Source organism: Toxotes jaculatrix, chromosome 19 (assembly GCF_017976425.1).
Source record: "Toxotes jaculatrix isolate fToxJac2 chromosome 19, fToxJac2.pri, whole genome shotgun sequence".
Taxonomy (NCBI): Eukaryota; Metazoa; Chordata; class Actinopteri; family Toxotidae; genus Toxotes; species Toxotes jaculatrix.
This window is the reverse complement of record NC_054412.1, coordinates 5,239,499-5,257,537: the sequence shown is the minus strand read 5'-3', so window position 1 is coordinate 5,257,537 and position 18,039 is coordinate 5,239,499. Positions and strand designations below refer to the sequence as shown.

At 41.0% G+C, this 18,039-nt stretch overlaps 2 protein-coding genes across 2 annotated transcripts in view; one reads left to right on the top strand and one right to left on the bottom strand.

The window, feature by feature from the left end:
- The first annotated feature begins 891 nt into the window (after nt 1-891).
- On the top strand, nt 892-8,831 carry LOC121199940. The gene is made up of 7 exons (XM_041064958.1): nt 892-1,133; nt 2,796-2,832; nt 5,513-6,509; nt 6,636-6,794; nt 7,095-7,187; nt 7,295-7,465; nt 8,778-8,831. The coding sequence occupies exons 3-7, from the start codon at nt 5,517-5,519 to the stop codon at nt 8,829-8,831; spliced, it is 1,470 nt and encodes a 489-aa protein (XP_040920892.1). The 5' UTR covers nt 892-1,133; nt 2,796-2,832; nt 5,513-5,516.
- A 4,046-nt stretch (nt 8,832-12,877) lies between these two features.
- Nucleotides 12,878-18,039, bottom strand: part of sipa1l1 (signal-induced proliferation-associated 1 like 1) — a 67,536-nt gene continuing 62,374 nt past the window's right edge. Inside the window, exon 27 of the mRNA XM_041064403.1 lies at nt 12,878-17,357. Within this exon, the coding sequence (XP_040920337.1) occupies nt 17,214-17,357 (144 nt within the window). The 3' untranslated portion in view covers nt 12,878-17,213. The remainder of the gene's footprint in view (nt 17,358-18,039) is intronic.

Below are 18,039 nucleotides of genomic sequence, written 5' to 3'. Positions count from 1 at the left end.
GACTCGTCCATCTGGCATCCAAAAGCTCCCAGATTCAGCCACAATAGAAAAAAAATATCGAACTGACTTTAATGATGGATGGATGGGGAGATGTCCTGTTCGTATTTTCCTGGTGCGTGGTGGTGAAAAATGAATGAGTACTCAGGCTTGTGCTACTGTATGCTGTATTTGTTTTCACCTGTGTTTTGCAGTTGTATGAATGAAGCACGGCCTTGAGCATACCATTTCTTTTGCACATTTACAACATGTTTGAAGTATTACAACTCGTGCCACTGATTACTTACAGAACACACCAGTGGCTCCACATGGAAATGGAAGGTAACTGCGTGAACATTTTAGGATGGATTAAAGAGCCGAAGTGCTCTTCAACTTTGAGCTCGTCGCGTCGTGTAAGTGGAGAGTCGACTGCTGCCAAGAACAGAGTTATATTTTCCCCTTTAGAGTGAATCTAACTTCTGAATGATGTTCAGTGTTCAAGTGTTCCTCTCTGTACGTAAGTTCAAGAGGGGTGAAAATTTTCATATTATTTTAAAATCACTCTCGGGCTCCACCTCTCGGTTACTATCCAGTGATTTCACTGGGATTTGTTTGCAGACTTTCCTCCAATCATCCAGTGATTGTTTTAGCTGAAAAGGCCCAGTCTTTGATTCCCCAGGTGGGACCTCAACGTGGCCGTATGATATCTGTCTGGGTGATGGGGCAGAGGCCAGAGTCTTTACCAAATAAAGCTTTTGCGTTCTCATTAACTGAGCATTATCTACAAACCTGTTATGGTGAGAAAACAGCTTTGTTATCCACAGATAACAAATTGCTGATCCTGTGATAACAGGATTAAGAAAAACATGTTTCAGCTTCCATACGTTTCACTCTAAAAGGTAATATCTATGCTTACTTAATTTACATTTGTTTACCTTACTTAAGTCTCACTATCCTGTCGATTTAACTCAAGGAATGTGAGTAACATGCTCGCTTAGCCTGAGAGAGGCATAAAACTAAGTTCTCTTGTGTAAACTGGACTTGAAACTTTTTGTGAAGGCTTTAGTTCAGCAGTGCACATGCGCAGTAAAGCATAGCGGGAAGATTCCAGAAACTTTTTGAAACTGATCGTTGGAAGAAGCAGACCTCCTCTCAAGGTGAGTCATTACACTTCAATATCGTCGTGTGTCATCTATGATTTTAATTTTTACACATTATTGTAACAAGCCAGTTTTGCATGTAGAAGGTGATAAGACTATTTGCAGACTAATGTTAACGTTAACATAGGCCTAAACTAAGACTTCGATAAGTTGTTTTTGACAGCGTTTAGTGTTTATGTCTGTAAATGACTGCAAATAATTTATTAGCGTCATAATTGACAAAGAGTAGTATCATGGGGTTAGGTGCCTCCTTGTGGGGAACTTTCGTAACAGTTTAATATAACGTTCACTTTCCCTCCTCCACCGTCGTTTCGCAAGGTTTCTCCTGCACGGTAGGACACACAGAGACACATTAGCTATTTTACTTGTAGCCTGTAAGCATGTATACTGTAAGCAGAAAATAGTGTTTCACCTTGTTTCTTCGATTTGTTTCTGTAACTTTGTTTTGTGTCAGGAAAGTCTTGAGTATAAGAAAAGCGAGAAGTTAACCGAATGCTAACTCAGACCTGTTTTTCAAGCTAGCACCCTGTGGAAGCGGGATGATGGGCTAATTATAGACATGCAATGAGAGTTTGGCATATCTGTGTGCATCATGTTATTTACACTGGGTATGTGTGAAACTGTCGCGTAGTTTTTCTCTGCCGTTTTCACGGTGCTTATGGTACTCTCGATGCTCTCGATGCTAATGGCGTTTATGGTGCTTTCACGATGCTAGTCTTCATTTCATTCGGTCAGGTAGAGGCAGCATTCACTTTAAGTGGAGTCGTGCTGTAGGACAGTTTACAAGGAGACACTAAGACAGTGTTATGGATCGGGAGTAACCAAGCTGCGGGAAGACTGATAAAATGCAGGTCCGAAGTTGGTGTAAACTTCGTCGCCGCGTAAGCTATAATACCTGTATGCTGTAATACGATTACATGTGATTTTATTAGTAGCCTGTAGTATGACTATGCCCCGAGAATAGGTTATTTGTAGCACATGGCTAATAACCAAACGCTTTCACTCTGTTGCTATTGGGTCTATATGGGGTCTCTTGCTTCACCAAAGCTAATCATGGTACGTGTTTGGAGCTGCCATTCTGCGGCTGTACAGTCAGACTGCTGTGGGGGGGATAGAGGGCGGAGTTGTCATAACGTTTCCAGAAGCGTGAATGAATGATTGAGATTAAACAGTTAAGTGACAGTACCTATGACGAGATCGATACGAGTCCTAATTAAAAATGACATAGAATAAATTGAAATGTAAACAACATTAACAAAAAAGCCTTGAAAAAAATAAAATAAAATACAGATTATCTTGTTGAGACATTAAACTCATTTTCAAGAGAGACGTGAAGCTTTAGAAATGATTTCTGCATATAGAAATAAAACTTTTTATGTAAGTTTAGGTTAAGTTTTTAATACAATTAACTTTTTTTTGTTTTGTCAGATGCTTAACCAATTTTGTGAATGTTCTGTACATATTATAAAGCATAGTAATTGTAAATTCTTGATACCATAGTATTGATGATATTTGAAGTTGAAAAACCAAAACAGACTAGGTCAGGTGTGAGTGCACTTGGTTTAAAGTAGGATCTAGTGTAAGCACAACCTCCTCCTCTTGTCATATCTATGCATTTAAAGCCATGTTTGTGACTGTTTTTTTTTTTTTTTTTTGCAGATTGAAGACAGACAATCAACACTGATGCAGTGGACGTGTAAGTTTTGCAACTTCACCTGTGAAAAGCGAGGGCAGCTTCTTAAACATTATAGACTTAAACATGGTGGCTACACAAGAGCATTACCTTTACCATGTCTTCATAAGCAGTGCCCCTGCACATTTAAGTCCTTTAACGCACTGAAGGTACATTTATCAAGAGCACACTCACTGATCAATGATCATCTTATTGATGCCAGAAAACATGTATTCCAGTGTCAACTTTGTGATTTCGCAGAGCCATGTGCAGAAAAGGAGTTTTTTTCACATTTGCGTACACATATCCGAATGTGCCAGAAAGTCCAGTGTCCCTACAAGAATTGTGATTTTGAAACGAGCGTCTATACAACATTTAATGCCCACAAAAGCAAAAACCATGATGGCAGACAGATGCATAGCCAGTTGCAGTTCAAGCCAGGGATTTTAAAACACACACAACCTTTGATTGAAGTTTCTGGAACTGAAGTGGAAAGTGTCATTCAAGATGAAACTGATTTGCATGAAGAGGAGTTGGTAGCAGGTAATACTGAGGAATTGGAGCATCAGCTTGAGCACAATTTGGCAGCCCTCTTCCTCAGAATGCGAACTGTACTCAGTATATCTGAAAGCGCTGTACAAGATTTAATACAGCAGATACAGCAGATAATGGACCTTTCAAAGCCTTTGCTTTTTTCTGCTGTTCAACGAATACTCCTGAACTACTATCCTGATGCAGATGTGTCCATTGCAAGAGAAATTGTAAATGCAATCTCAGAGAGCAATGTTATTCTGAAACACACTCAGGTTGGAGGTTCCCTATCCACGTCTTGCAAAAGAGCATCATACACAATAAAAGAATTTAAAGTCGTGGAACCTGTTGAATTTGTTATGAGTGAAGAGAAGCAGTCAGTTGTTTACATACCTGTTCTTCAAATGCTCCAGGTTTTGTTAAACAAAGAGGAAATCTTGGACAAGGCTCTCCAAGTTAATAGCAGTTATATGCAAGGATATAACACATTCAGGGATGGTTCATGTTTCAAAGAAAATGCTTTACTGGTGGAAGAAAATTTTACCATTGCTTTGGGTCTCTACATAGATGACTTTGAAGTTGCAAATCCACTCGGAACCTCCAAAAAGAAGCACAAAATATGTGCAGTGTATTGGGTACTTGCAAATCTTGCACCAAGATTTCGCTCTTCCCTCTACTCAATACAGCTGGCTCTTCTTTGTAAGACAAATACTGTCAAAGCATGTGGGTATTCTGAAGTTCTTCGGCCACTCCTTCATGATCTAGTTCTTCTTGAAAAGCATGGCGTATATGTGGAGAAACTGGGATCAAGTGTGAGAGGAACTGTTATGTATGTTGCAGCAGATAATTTGGCAGCTCATTCATTGGGGGGATTCCACGAAAGCTTTGTCTCTGATAAAATTTGCCGCTTTTGCATGGCTACAAGGCAGGAAATACAAGAGAAAGAAGTTAGTTCTGGACATTTTTGCTTGAGAACAAAACAAGAACATGATCAACAGGTGTTGGAAGTTAAGCAAGATGCCAACATGGCAAAGCAATATGGTGTGAAAGACACCTGTCCGCTCAGCGAACATTTGGAGCACTTTCATGTTGTGGGCGGTTTTCCCCCTGATATCCTCCATGATTTGCTTGAAGGTATCGTTCCTTCTGAGCTGTGCATTTGCATTCAGGACTTGATAAAAAGGAAGTTCCTTACACTTGAGATGCTCAATTGTGCTATAAAGGATTTTCCCTATGCACATTCAGACAAGACTAACCAGCCTCAGGCAATACCAAAAACATTTCAAGCAAGAGGGACCATTGGAGGAAATGGTCATGAAAATTGGAGCTTGATCAGACTGATTCCCCTGTTGATTGGTCATCATATCCCAGAGGGAGATGAAACATGGGAAGTTCTGCTGTGCTTGAAAGATGTGGTTGAATTGGCCATGTCTTCAAGATTTACCGAGGAGGTGCTCCACTATCTGGATTTCAAGGTGTCAGAGCATAGGTCTTTGCTTCAAAGGGCATTCCCTCATTACAGGCTCCGTCCAAAACACCATTACCTGGAGCATTATCCCCATCTGATTCAAGTATATGGACCACTTGCGGATGTGTGGACAATGAGGTTTGAGGGGAAGCACAAATTTTTCAAGCGTGTCATTCGTGAAGCCTACAACTTCAGAAATGTTCCTCTGACTTTAGCTGATAGACATCAGAAGATGATGGCCTACCACTTAGAGTCTGCTTCATTTTTTAAACCGGCATTAGAACTGGATAAAGCAAAGAGCATCCTTGTTTCTTCCCTTCCAGACGGTGTGCAGCAATATTTGTTGGCAAGATATTCACCTCAAAAGACAGTCCTTGCAGCAAGATCTGTCTTCATAGATGGGATTAAGTATGCAAGTGACATGTTGGTGTCTGTTGGTTCATGTGCAGGTCTTCCAGAGTTCAGGCAGATTCATCAGATTTTGATTGTGGATACCAATGTTATGTTCATTTGCAGACAGATGTTTGCATGGTATCATGAACACCTCAGATCTTACGAAGTCTGCAAAAGTAGCTCAAGCCTGCTTGTAACCCAGTTAAAGGACCTCAATGACATTGTTCCCCTCTCTGCCTACAGAGTGAAAGGCCAGCTGTTTGTTACCCTGAAACGTTACATTTTGTGCTGAAGTTTTTTTCCCCCTTTCAGAATCATGGACCAATCCTGGCCAGTGAGAGTAGTGGTTGGTGAAAACGACATTCGCAAGGTCAGTTTCCAAGAAAGGCCCAATAGTTTGGAAGAACTCATAAGTGAGCTGAAAAAACGGCTCAATCTGCAATATGACTTCATGCTTCACTATGAAGACCCGGAGTTCAACAATGCTTTTTGCAACGTCTCAGATTTAACCGAATTACCCACAAGACCAACACTGAAGATCGTCTCACTTGAAAATGTAACCGTGACATTGTCTTCAGTCAGCCCTTTATCTTCAGCCTGTGACTGGTCTACAGCAAGTTCATCTGACACCGAAATTCTGCCACACAACACGGAAACCTCACGTGACCCATGGCCATCCACATTTGAGGTGCCATATTTCTCTGTGGATATTGAATATAGACTGAGACAGGGAAACCTCATTTACATGAGAGATGGAACACGCATGTCAGTGTCACGAGACATGAAGCATGACATTTTGCAGAAGCTAGCAGAGGAGATGTATAAATACTCAGCTTATCCCCAAGATGAACACTTCTGTATTGTTGCTGAGGCACTGATCAGTAAGCACCCTTGCCTTAAAGAACCAGGATCCACCAGGGCTTGCAATGGATGGAAGAACAGCTTAAAATTCAAAATGGGTAATCTCCGTGCCAAACTCCGCCAATGTGGAATGGTAGATGTGTCTGTCAACGGTAACAAAAAAACCCGACAGAACCCAGGTGGAGAGCCACCAGCAAAAAATCTAAAGAGACCCAGGAGAAGTGAGACAAACTTTCTGCCTAATTTTCCACTGGGTGAGGATGGACTGACACTTGAAAGCTCTCGACAGAACCTGGAAAATGAAATGAAGAAAAGGTCGCCAAATCTACTCTATGTGAATCGCCTGATGAGCCAGACCTTCTCATTGAGACGTAAAGAAATTGTGGAAGAGCAGCCATCTGTAAAGCAGATGTTGGAACGCTGGCCAGCTCTTTTTAGGAAACAACAGGTAAGCAAAGAGGAAAATGTAGAAAATACAAATGGGCCACCCCATACAATTTGTCAACCAATTTTGTGGTTTTCTTTTCACTTTTTTTTAATAAGATATTGTGTTTCTCTTGTTTTGTCCATAAAGGTTTTTGCAGAGTTCACCAGAGTGGCAAGTAGGGATCTAGAGCAAGACTTCTTTGAGTCCTTGGACCGCCACACCCCACGTTTCCTGGAGATCTTCAAGGCTAAGAAGGGAATCATTGGCAATACACTCTCAGAGATCCTTGTCCAGGTTGAAAACAGGGTAAGCATTCCTTCTCTTTTTGTCTAAGGGACAGGAAATTCTGTTCAGTTGAACATGCACACAATCACACAATTCCTCTTACTCATTTACAGTAATCATTTTAGGCAAAACCAGCCACTTTTGCCTCATATTAATTGTACAAAGGCAAAAAGGATATCAACATTATATCTTAGCAAGACAATAAATAAGTGCTCTCACAAGCGCTCTCAATGAACAATTATCACTTACTTTGGAAAAATGTGATACAGTTTCTTCAGACAATGCTTTTATTTAGTTTTACTGTTTTTCTCCTACTGTTAGACAAATGATGTGATTGCCAAGAGGACTGCTGTCCTGCGCTGTCTGTCGGTTTTCCTCGGGGATGATGGAAGAGAATTCTACCAAGTTTGTTTTGTAAGTATTCCAAAATATGGTGTGTTCTTTGGTCTTATACGTGCACTAGGAAGCCAAGGTTTTCACCTGATTTGTATTTTTTTTTTTACTTTTCTTAATATCCACAGGATTCAGATTCCATGGCAGATTTCAGCCATGTTCCTGTGGGAATATTGACTGTCATTCCTGAAGTCAGTGAGCAGCCACGCCCAAGTGCTCTACACCTTGAACCATCCAGCATTGGCATTATTCTGGAAGGTACAGTTGTCATGGATGACATTGAAAGCCACGATCAAGCTGTTTGCCTTATATTTGGACTAATCTATGCCCTTCATCTTGATTATCCAAAAAGTCTAAAAAACACCTTTGACTTCATTCAAAGGGTGATGCTCAGTCTGGGTGTAGGTAACCTCAGGCCAAAACTTCAGAGCTTGAAAAATGCACTTTTGTTGTAGAGGCTCAAAGCTGCACGCATCTACAACTAACAGTTAAAGATGCTGAAGCATAGACACTTGATTACAGACAGATGATTTGGGGTACTTCTATTATTACTATTATTTCAGTTTGTACAGTTAGGTTTGTGGTTACCTACATTTTTTATTATTACCTAATTGTATTGTGTTAAATATATGGGGTATTTTTTGTTTTAATCAACCAACACTAACTTGTTAGTTAGTCACTAAGTTTAGAAAATAAAAGCCCAAGTTTAAATACTCACTATTAGTGGAGCAGAGATGTAATAGTAATATATTGTTGCAATGTATTGTTATTTTGACATTTTGTGGATTTGTGACATATTGCCCCAAGTAAGGCTAAGTAAGTTTCAATACAAGAGGGTTTACAACTTTTTTACAAATTGGAGTCAAATGTTACGCTACAGTGCCTTCCTGTTACAGTTCAAAGCATACTGATGCTTTATTTAGCCTGAAAGTCGACTAGAGCTTCCTTGTGGTAAGGCTAAAAGTATGATTTATTTGAATTATAGAATTTTATTTGTTTCACTGGCATTGGCCTTTTGTGAAGAGGCTTGTTATAATAGATTTTTGTTTAAAATAAACAGAGCCTTGTGAACTTATCATCCTTTGTTGTGCTTACTTTATTCATATAAGGCAATCGGTTTCCTAGATTCTACTAAGTAAACAGTACTGTTCATGTAGGTTGGACTAACTTGATATAGCTAAGTAAATAACAAGTTAATGTTACTTGCTGTTTCTAAGTTGAAACAACCTAACCAAACTAAGTTAAAATTACTTCACAAAATTAAGTACATACAACAAATCTTAAGTACACAGAACAAGAATATGTAAAGTAACCAAACTTAAAACTATTAGTTATAGTTACTTACCTTTTTCAAGGCAATCGGTTTCCTATATTTTTTTTAGTAAAGTCAACTTGTCAGATTTTAGAGTGTTGTGGTTCAGAGGAAGACACTTTAACTCTGCTGAGACACACGCACCCACAAGCGTTATGATATCCACTGAAAGGCAAATGTTCTGTACACTCTTATCCTGGTGCAATAAAGCCATTAAACTTTACTGAACTATTTTTTTCCCCTCACCCCGTCCCCCCTTTTTCTCTCTCAGCGTAATCTCCCTTAATTTCTCCTCTCAGACACATGCAGGTCTCACCGCTTTAAAACAAGGAGCCGCGGGCCCCTGCAGATAAACTCTCAGCTGACGGGACTTTTGGCCGAGCACTGGGGCACATCAAAGCATCTGATGCAATGATGGACTAAGAGAGGAAACAGGGTGCTTACAGCAGTCAGGAACAGTTGCACTTCTTCGCTACATGTCTGCGTGTGTTTCTGCATGTAACCAGATCTCACATGAGGCGTGTTAACACACGGCATATTTGCAGTGATTCAGGCAGCATACTCCTCACTGCCGGTGGTGGAGACTAAAAATATTTGCTGGCCTAATTCAACAGAATATTACTGGGACAGGGAGTGAAGTGGCAGCACACTTCAAAAGCCAGTTGTTTCTCTCTTTTTGCTTTCTCACTTTCATCTGCTGTTTAGTGTGCAAATGGAAAAATGGACGTCAATAAGCTCACAAATCAATATGTGCACTTACCAGCTAACTGTCGTCAAAAACAGCATTGATACTAATGGACCACTCTAGCCTGACAGATCGACATTCATACACACACACACACTCACACACACACACACACACACACACACACACTCACACACACAACAACATGTCTACTCATGGAAGGAAAACTATAACCTCCACTCTGGACCAACTGAATTATTGAGCAACAGTAAACAGGAAGAGAAGGTCCCACTGGGGTGTGTGTGTGTGTGTGTGTGTGTGTGTGTGTTTGTGTGGGGGTTGCCCCACATTTGGTGCTCTTTTATTGCTACATGCCTCTTAACATGTATTTGCACACATATGTTTGCAGGTCGATATATTGAAAGGACCCTCACTGGGCTGAATCTGATTCTTGTTCTTGTCCAAGTCGGGTAGTGGCGTATGGGCATGCATCTGGGGAGTGATTCTGTGTAATAGCACACGTTGCACCAGCTGAGAGCAAAAGCTGTACGAATTATGTTGTATGAAACGTGAATTATGTTAACTTTTACTGTTTGTATGACTCTCACAAAGCTCCCAGCAGAGCCTGAAAACATTTACATGAAGATTAAAAAAAAAAAAACCCAAACATTCAGAATTAATCTTCAGCTCACATTACTTTTCATTCAGTTCTTCTTCTGCTACTTGTCTGGGTCTGAGTTGTGGTGGTGTCAGGTACACAAAGTCTCCTAAAAACGCCCTCCTCCTGGCTACTTCCTCCAGCTCCTCATGGGGGATCCCAAGGCGTTTCCAGGCCAGATGGGACATATAATCCTTCAGTGCGTTCTGGGTCTGCCTCAAGGAAATCCTTCCAGTTGGACGTGCCTGGAAAATCTCCACAGGCATCCAGGGGGCATCCTAATCAGACCCCAAAAGCACACTGCCTGGCTCCTTTCACTACAAAGGAGCAGTGGTTCTATTTTGAGCTCCTTCCAGATGTGTGAGCTCTTCATCCTGATCCAAAGCTTGTGACTTAAATCTAAATGCTGGTGCAGGGGGGGAAGCTGGGGAGATGGAGGGAGTCTGCATGTCAGGTGGGTGACTTCAATTCTGCAAATTAAGAGGTGACTAACATGAGTTCTGGATGGCTTTATCATCCACTTTGCCACTTTTTTTTCCTACCAAATTAAAACACTTCAGTGGAAATTTTGTCAAATTAAGAGCTGACAGCTCTTAAGAGCGATTCCTGTATCGAGTTTGTGAAGCACTTTTTCGTGAGGCAGTCCAAGTCTTCGTCAATAGACTAATTAAAGCTTCTCATGATGCTTCACATCTTCTAAAAACCGAGATCAAAACGAGAAATAATGGAGATGTCAAAGACGTGCGTGTCTGTGTGCGTGCGTCGCCGGGACAGTCTGCTGAACACGCACAGCCATCACAGACAGTGACACAGACTGACAGGTATTGTGTAAATCGACAGACCGCCTTAAAAGCACCAAGGGAATGTTCACATCTCAGATGATGGCAAACAACAAAGCTCTGCCTCTGTAGAACAAAACACCTCGACTTTCGCTGTCTCTCTTCTTGAGTGCTCGATAAGAGCTGAGAGCCACACAGAGAGGCGTTGTGTGGGCTGCTGGAGTGTGTGGGATAAAAGCATCAAGGGTCCATACAAGACACAAGAGAAAGAAAAAAAAAAAAAAAAAGTCAACAGCGAGCCACATGCTGCCGGAACACAGAGATGCTTCGTTCTCCTTCTCCAGTCACAGTGGCAGCAGAGATGAGACGGAGATGCAGGTCACATCTGTTGTTAATGCTACTACTTTTTAAAGATTAATAGAAAAGAAGTGTTTTCATTTGAAATGTATTTAACTTGTGTTCATGTGGGTGTTTTCTCAGGCTGGCAATTCACTGGAGGCCACCGGTTACTAAACCTCTGTGTATTGTTTCATCATGGCTCAGTAAACAGTAAACATTCAGAGCACACATCCTTTAAACTGCAACCAGGAAACAGACACGCTCTCATACTTCATGTAGACTCACCCAAATAATGTACCTCTCCTTTGCTTTTCATTTGACTGTTAGTAAAACATGAAGATACATTAAAGTGGCACTAATCCATGTTCTAATATTAACAATATAGCAAAAAACTATGTGTGACGTGAAAGGTGTTGCTCTATTTTAACCCATCAGCTTGAAAAGAATGTGATAATGTCTCACTGTTGTGTTTACAGCTTGTTGTGCTGCCCCCAAGTGACCAAAAAACATCCGAACCTTCCAATTATTTCTCAGAAAATGACAAGCAAGAGAGGACAAAGTTCAAAATCAACCACCAAGCCAAATATATTTCATTACCTCGTGGGGAAGCACGGGGGTTAAAGTGGGTTTAGATAGTTATTTGAGTTGGTATGAGATCTGATGCACTTAAGCTTGACACTGATGAACTATCCTCCAACTACCAAATCGCCCCAAGTGGGGGCTTCAGTTGGCCACCGGTATATACCACCGGTAGCACTGTGCAGCTCTCACATGTAGGTAACTCTGAGAAACTTAATGATGCCCAAAGGTGCACATTTAGTTCTTTGCAAATGAAGACACAAAGACACAGCAGGCTCCTGTTCTCCCTGATCAGACTTCAATTTAGGTCTTGTACTCTTGTCTCTGTAGCAAATCCTTGAAAGGAACCGCAGGTGATTCAGCCCCCACATTTTCCACCCGTGCCAGAGATGACTAATCTGTGGCCTCCTCCGCATTACACCTGTCCTCCTCTGTACTGACACTGGAGTCACTGCTGCTCTGGCCGCACGCAGCCCCCAAACATGGCTGCAGGCGCACAGACTGAAACGAGCACAGGTCAGTCCACAGCAGCATAGGTGACGGACCAACAAGTCTGTTTGTAGTTCTCTCAGCTGCACTGTTTGTACATAAATTAAGTCAGGTGTTTATTCTTATAACAGATATACTTAAACATTAAAGCACTGGAACACAAAAAAAAGGCTTTTTATATTTGGACTGTGAAAGAAATTTGAGCAGAGATTTGTTGATGCTTCAAAGAGGTAAAGCAGTTTGTTTTTTTTTTTTATAAAGTCTGAAATCCCTGCATGCATCAACAATCAAAAAGCCTTTGGACAAGAAGACTATTATTATCAATGTGATGTTAGTAAATATGGCAGCTTAAAAGAGAGGTAACCTTGACTCTGACTCCATTTCTTTTTAGTCATGAGGGGAATACCAACCTTTCTTTCCTCCGTAATAAAGAGGTCATGTTGTACAGAGTGATAGTGCTGTTTCTTCAATTAAGTTTAGAGGTAGAAATAAATATTTTGTTTTATATATATATTCAAAAAAACAGTTGAATTATGTTACTATAATTTCCTATCATCTCTTTCAGCAGTGGTGACCAGCTACTACATAATGAGTGTCTAGGGAAACACAGGTGAGGTGGTTTCTGGCTCTGGCTGTGAGAGCAGTTAAAGTGCAATCAGGTGAATCGGTGTGATAGCAGAATGACAGGAGCCTGAGGAAGTCACCGTCCAAATCCCAGACCTCTAACCTCTCCTCGCTCTCTAGTTCACTCACTGCAAGATACAATCAGACAAAAGCTCTGCAGGAGAGAGTAAAGCAAATCCACTTCCCCTGGACTTAAGTATGAGAGAGACAGTGACGAAAACGTGACGATGTGTTGGTGGCTGTTAAAAAAAAGTAAAATAAAGATTAATTCCAGTGCAGAAACAAACCAGTCACCAGCACCACAAATCGATACAGCATTTATTTATTTCAGAAACTTACTGTGATCACTGCAAATGTCTTTTTTCATACCTTTTACATTTTACAAAGACAATGGATCCGGGATGTAAACAGTATTTTTCCTTCTGCAAAACATATGGTCCTCTTGAAACCGCGTTGTGCTTTATCTCCAGTCAGAGCTGATCACATCACTCTTTAGTTTGTTCTTCAAACAGGAGGAAACAAAACGGATCACGGCACCGCAGTGTGAGCCGTGACTCTGAGCTCTGTGTAACCTTCCCCTTCCTTCCCCTGATGCAATCACTGACCTCGCAAGTTGTGCTTGACTGAAAACCAGCATCCCCACAGTACAAACAACATCCAGCCTGCTCTTGTCTGATCAGTGATGCCTAAAGAAAAGGAGGGTTAAATTTTTTTTTTTTTTTTTTTTTTTTTATCTGAAGTGGATAAAATCAAGCACCTTCCCTCTGTTTGTCAGGAACTACACTGGCAAGAAAACTATGGAGCAACATCTAGACGAGATTGAACAGGAATGGATTGATTCACCCTTCTCATATCCAAAACCTGTAAACACAATCCTTTATATAAAACATTGTGCAAAGGATCTCAAAAATAAGATATTACAAAATGGAACATTTGAACATCTGCACATTCACATTTCCCATATCCTTCTTAAAAGCAACAAAAAACAAAGTTGAGAAAGGGAAAAAAAAAACTATTTGCTTTTTTAAAATAACTCATTCACAACAAAGGAAGTGGACTGGTGTGTGGGTTTATGTCTTTGTATATGGTTGACAACTGTATCTAACATCCAACTTGATGCACACTTTTAAAGATGCAAGTAAAACATCTGCACTGCACAGTTTGTCATTTGGCCATACTTCATTTGAAATACAAAAAACTAGAGCACTTTTCCATGTACAATAAAATACGAAACATTACCTAATAGTCATCGTTTAAGCATCGACATAGTTCTGGACAGGAAACCAGTGTTTATGGGGAAACAATTTACAGGCAAAACTTGATGGATCTGGATCATTTCTGCCTACGTGTCTCGTGTTTTGTGAATATTTTAAGGATTTCACATTATTGGATTACTACCAAACTGTTTTTCACGACTGGCCGACTTGTGAAACTGTTAAAACAACCAAATCATCTCACCAAGTAAATAAGAATCAAGCTATTGACTGTCCACTAGTGCAGTTACCGTCCATGACTAACAAGAGATTCTTAAAACAGAACCAACACTTCTACATCCTTTTGTTAAGAGTCCACTCATCTCCCTGCAAAAGCTGCAGAGCTGAATATCAGTTATAGTAAACATCACATTTCTTTAGGCTTGTTTTATACTCTCTTTACATTCAGACCGGGTGCCGTTTTGTGCTATATACTGCAGGGTTTTAATTGCATCGATTCAAGATGCAAATTTACTTAAGGAGATTCAAAAACTGGGAATATTTTTCATCAAAAGGGCTTTGATGGTAGAAGACAGGGAATTAAGGCTTACACCACTACTGTGAACAACAGTTTCAATGTGCATGCTAATGTTAGCGACCTGAAATAAACCCCACACTCTTGTAGTCGTGCCTGACACCTGGCTGAGGAAATAGCTTTGTGGCTCCTGCTTGTGTTCTGAGTGGCTTTGTGATCTGGGGAAAAATGTTCTTCCTTTATACTCTTATTACAGGGGCCAGCTGGTCTGAATGATAAACTGCAAGTAACTCAATGCAAAGGCACACACACACACACACACACACACACACGCACACGTGCACACTTTTTGTACACTTCACACACTCTCGTCCCTGTATCGGGAGGCTGCTTGGTCTGTTTGTGTTCAGTGAAAAATGCTCATCTGAACAAGAGAAAGGCTGAAGCCTCGCAGCAGATTCGCCCGGACAAACATTCACGAGGCCAAGTCTACAACTGTGAGTAGGACGCTGATTAAAAACAATAAGTATTTAAAGTGATTTTGTGTGTCTGTATGTGTGTGTGTGAAGTGTGTGTGTGTGTGTTGCCAGGTGTTTTTCAGGATGAGGAAGAAGAGCCATTCCCTTTTATCTGTTTCCCCAGGTGCTGTTTCAAAGGCACATCCCTGCTCTGCCTGGGAGTAAATGACCAAAATAAGTGACTGTAGGCACAGCTGGATAGACTGATGTACATTCACACACCGACGACACACACACACACACACGTTGCCACGAGTACAGCAGGCACTGCAGCTCCCTCTTATCACAGGTATTCTATTATGGCCATATAAGTAATTTTTGTTGAATTACTTTCTCAAAAGATCCTCACACTCCCAGCAAAGATTGAACCTGAGGAGACATTTGAATCTAAGCACAGACAACACACACACTCACACACACACTCACATACATACAAGTACACCTAAGGTCTGCTCCCTTTGTCAAAAATCAACCTTTGATTGTCTCTCAGAGCTGGCTTCTGATTATTCTCCCTGTCCCGTGTGTCTGTGTGGCCTCCCGGTAGATGTCTGACTGATTGCTGAAGAGGCGTTGGAAAAAATACAGAGTGACTGGCGGCACATTTAATAATCATGACATTTCCACTGGTCATCACTAGAGGGCACTGTAAGCAACACGACAGCAGGCTTGGGCACCACAAAATACAACATAATACAGAATAAAAAGCATATAGTCAGGCTTTAGCCAGAATTAAGAAAGAAAGCCATTTAAATAATATAGCTAGTGACCTTTTTCTTGAGGAACTCAACACTGATGTCAGTTGTACTGTACGAATAGAACAACTTATTTATTGGAATTATAATACAAGGAAATAAATTAACCTGGGAAAAAAAAAAATCCTTAACTTTTCCCTCCCAAAAATGTCTCTGTCCTTTTATTATGAGCTGGCTCTCTGTATTCCAGACAGTGGGAGGATGAGCGGAGTCCTCTCTTTACTTTTTCCCAAAGCACGATGTTCAGTGGAAAATGACGGAGGTTCTTGTGCAGCAGAGACTGATGTCTTACAAGTTTAACCATTAAAACATCTGTTCACCACATCAAACCTCCTCCAAGAGAAAACGCTCCGTTTTTTTTGTGAGAGAAAGACAGGAGTCCTGACTTCTTCCTATTGCTTTTAAGACATACAATTGGGATGGACCAAAGCACTCTGGATATCAGTCTTGTTTTATGGCACCACTTGCCAATGGCTTTTAAATATACTCCTCTGTCAGGTGAGGGTTTGTGCTATTGAGACAGACAGAATGTTGTAATCCAGATCTGAGTGACACAGATGAGAAGAAATGGGGGAAAAAAAAAAAAATACTGTTAACTGTACAAATCCAGATTTTCCTCCGGTGCAGAGGCAGATCGACCTGCCACCATGTTGGTGGCTGACGGACAAACAGCCACAATGACCGTTCAAATGTTTAAGCTTTGAGGAGAGGCGCTAAACTTCTTTACTCTCCATTTACATGTGAAGGAAATGAAATCCTCTCCTGTGTCCTGTGGTCTTGTGGCTTTAGATTTATTACATGTGTGTTGGTTTGTGTTACAGCAAACACTCAGTGGCGGGGCTGGCAGATTTGTCGCGTACCTGTCCGACTTTGCGTGGCGTTTCAGAGACCTCCTCTTACAGGCTTCTCAGTCACCTGGATGTCTCTGCTACCCTTTGCTATGGTGGGTTTGATTTGGCACAAAACACTGAAGTCACTTTTCAGAGAAGCTGGGCAGCACTTGAAAAAGGAAGCAGGAAAAAAAGAAATATGAGGAAACAAAAAAAAAATAAATCCACATATCTATTGTAAGAGGAGCATGTCCAATGGGAAAACATGGCAGGGGGATGAGGAGATTATTTACGTTCCCCTATGGAATAACTGCAAGAGGCAAAGTCGACTTCTTCAGAAAGAGGGGGGAGGAGGAAAGCTTTCTCTTTGTTGGCAATTTTTGCGAAAACGATTTTGGCACAGCAAGATGAGAGAAAGGTCAATTCAACAATGCTCCCATAGGAGAGCAGAGGTCAGTCCTTCATAATCTGATAAACACCCATTTTCTCGAGTCTCATCCTGAGAAGTTGAACAGAGGGTCAGTGGAGACGGAGACTGGTTGGCAGTAATACCCCCTGATGTTTGACGCCAATGGAAGATAGTGGGAGGATTCAGCATTAGCTAAATGGGTCTAGCAACAAGCTTCCGCTCTTCTTGTACACAATTTATCGTCAGTGTCGACCCCCTTCCACGTCCCTGTCCAGACTGTGTGTGCTGATGTATTAAGCTGTGTGTGTGTGCGCGTGTGTGTGAGTTAAAATGTGCAGGAGTGTGTCAGTTCATGTCGATGGTGTTGAAGACCCACTCTGTGAACTTCTTGAGCTTGGCAGCAGAGGTCTGGGACTCCTCCTGCAGTCTCTGGTTGTCCTCCCACAGCCTTTTGATCTGAGCCTGAAGCCGCACCTTTTCCTCACGCTCCTGTGAAAGACAAAATTAATACGTTTAACCAATTATTAATGAGACGACAGTGGAGAAAAATGCATTAAAACAAATGTTTCGCTAGCACAAAGGAAGGGAAAAAAAAAGGCTAAACACTCAAGATTCTTCTGAAACACAAAACACAACACCCTCTATCTATCTATCCTCCATCTAATACCCTCTATAATATTCTCTATCTGGTGTTTACATAAACAACTCAGGCCTGCAGACAGTGAGTCACAACTAGATAGAACTTAAGGGATTTGTGGGCAGATTTTATCAGCTGACATTTTGAATCCGCCAAAAGCACAACAAAAGTAGATCCTTAGTTACGTGCATAAAAATAAATATTGAGGTTCTAGCGTTTAGCAATTAAAAGATAACTCTGCAAGCTGCAAGGTGATTCATTCTCTAAATCGGACTATATGGGAGACTCTTGGAGAGTTAGCTTGGATCCCTGGAAGTTGTTTTCGAGCCTTCTCCCTGGGAACACAGTGGAAGTAATGCAGTAATGTTGACACAAACCGGAGAACAGTGCATGAGTGGATGGGAAACCATTTTCAGCACATTAGTTAAATGGTTCTTATAAGAATACAAGAGTAGAGTTAAACCGTTCCCCTCCTTCCAGGTGATTTGAAGCAAAAAAAAACAAAAAAAAAACAACAACAACAGTTTGAGTGAT

Bases quoted from the DNA above. Each gene is read 5' to 3' on its own strand.
- LOC121199940 (XM_041064958.1), top strand. From the start codon at position 5,517: ATGGACCAATCCTGGCCAGTGAGAGTAGTGGTTGGTGAAAACGACATT. The intron at 7,188-7,294 runs GTAAGTATTCCA...TAATATCCACAG, and splicing joins AATTCTACCAAGTTTGTTTT to GATTCAGATTCCATGGCAGA. The intron at 7,466-8,777 runs GTTTGCCTTATA...TTCTCCTCTCAG, and splicing joins TTGAAAGCCACGATCAAGCT to ACACATGCAGGTCTCACCGC.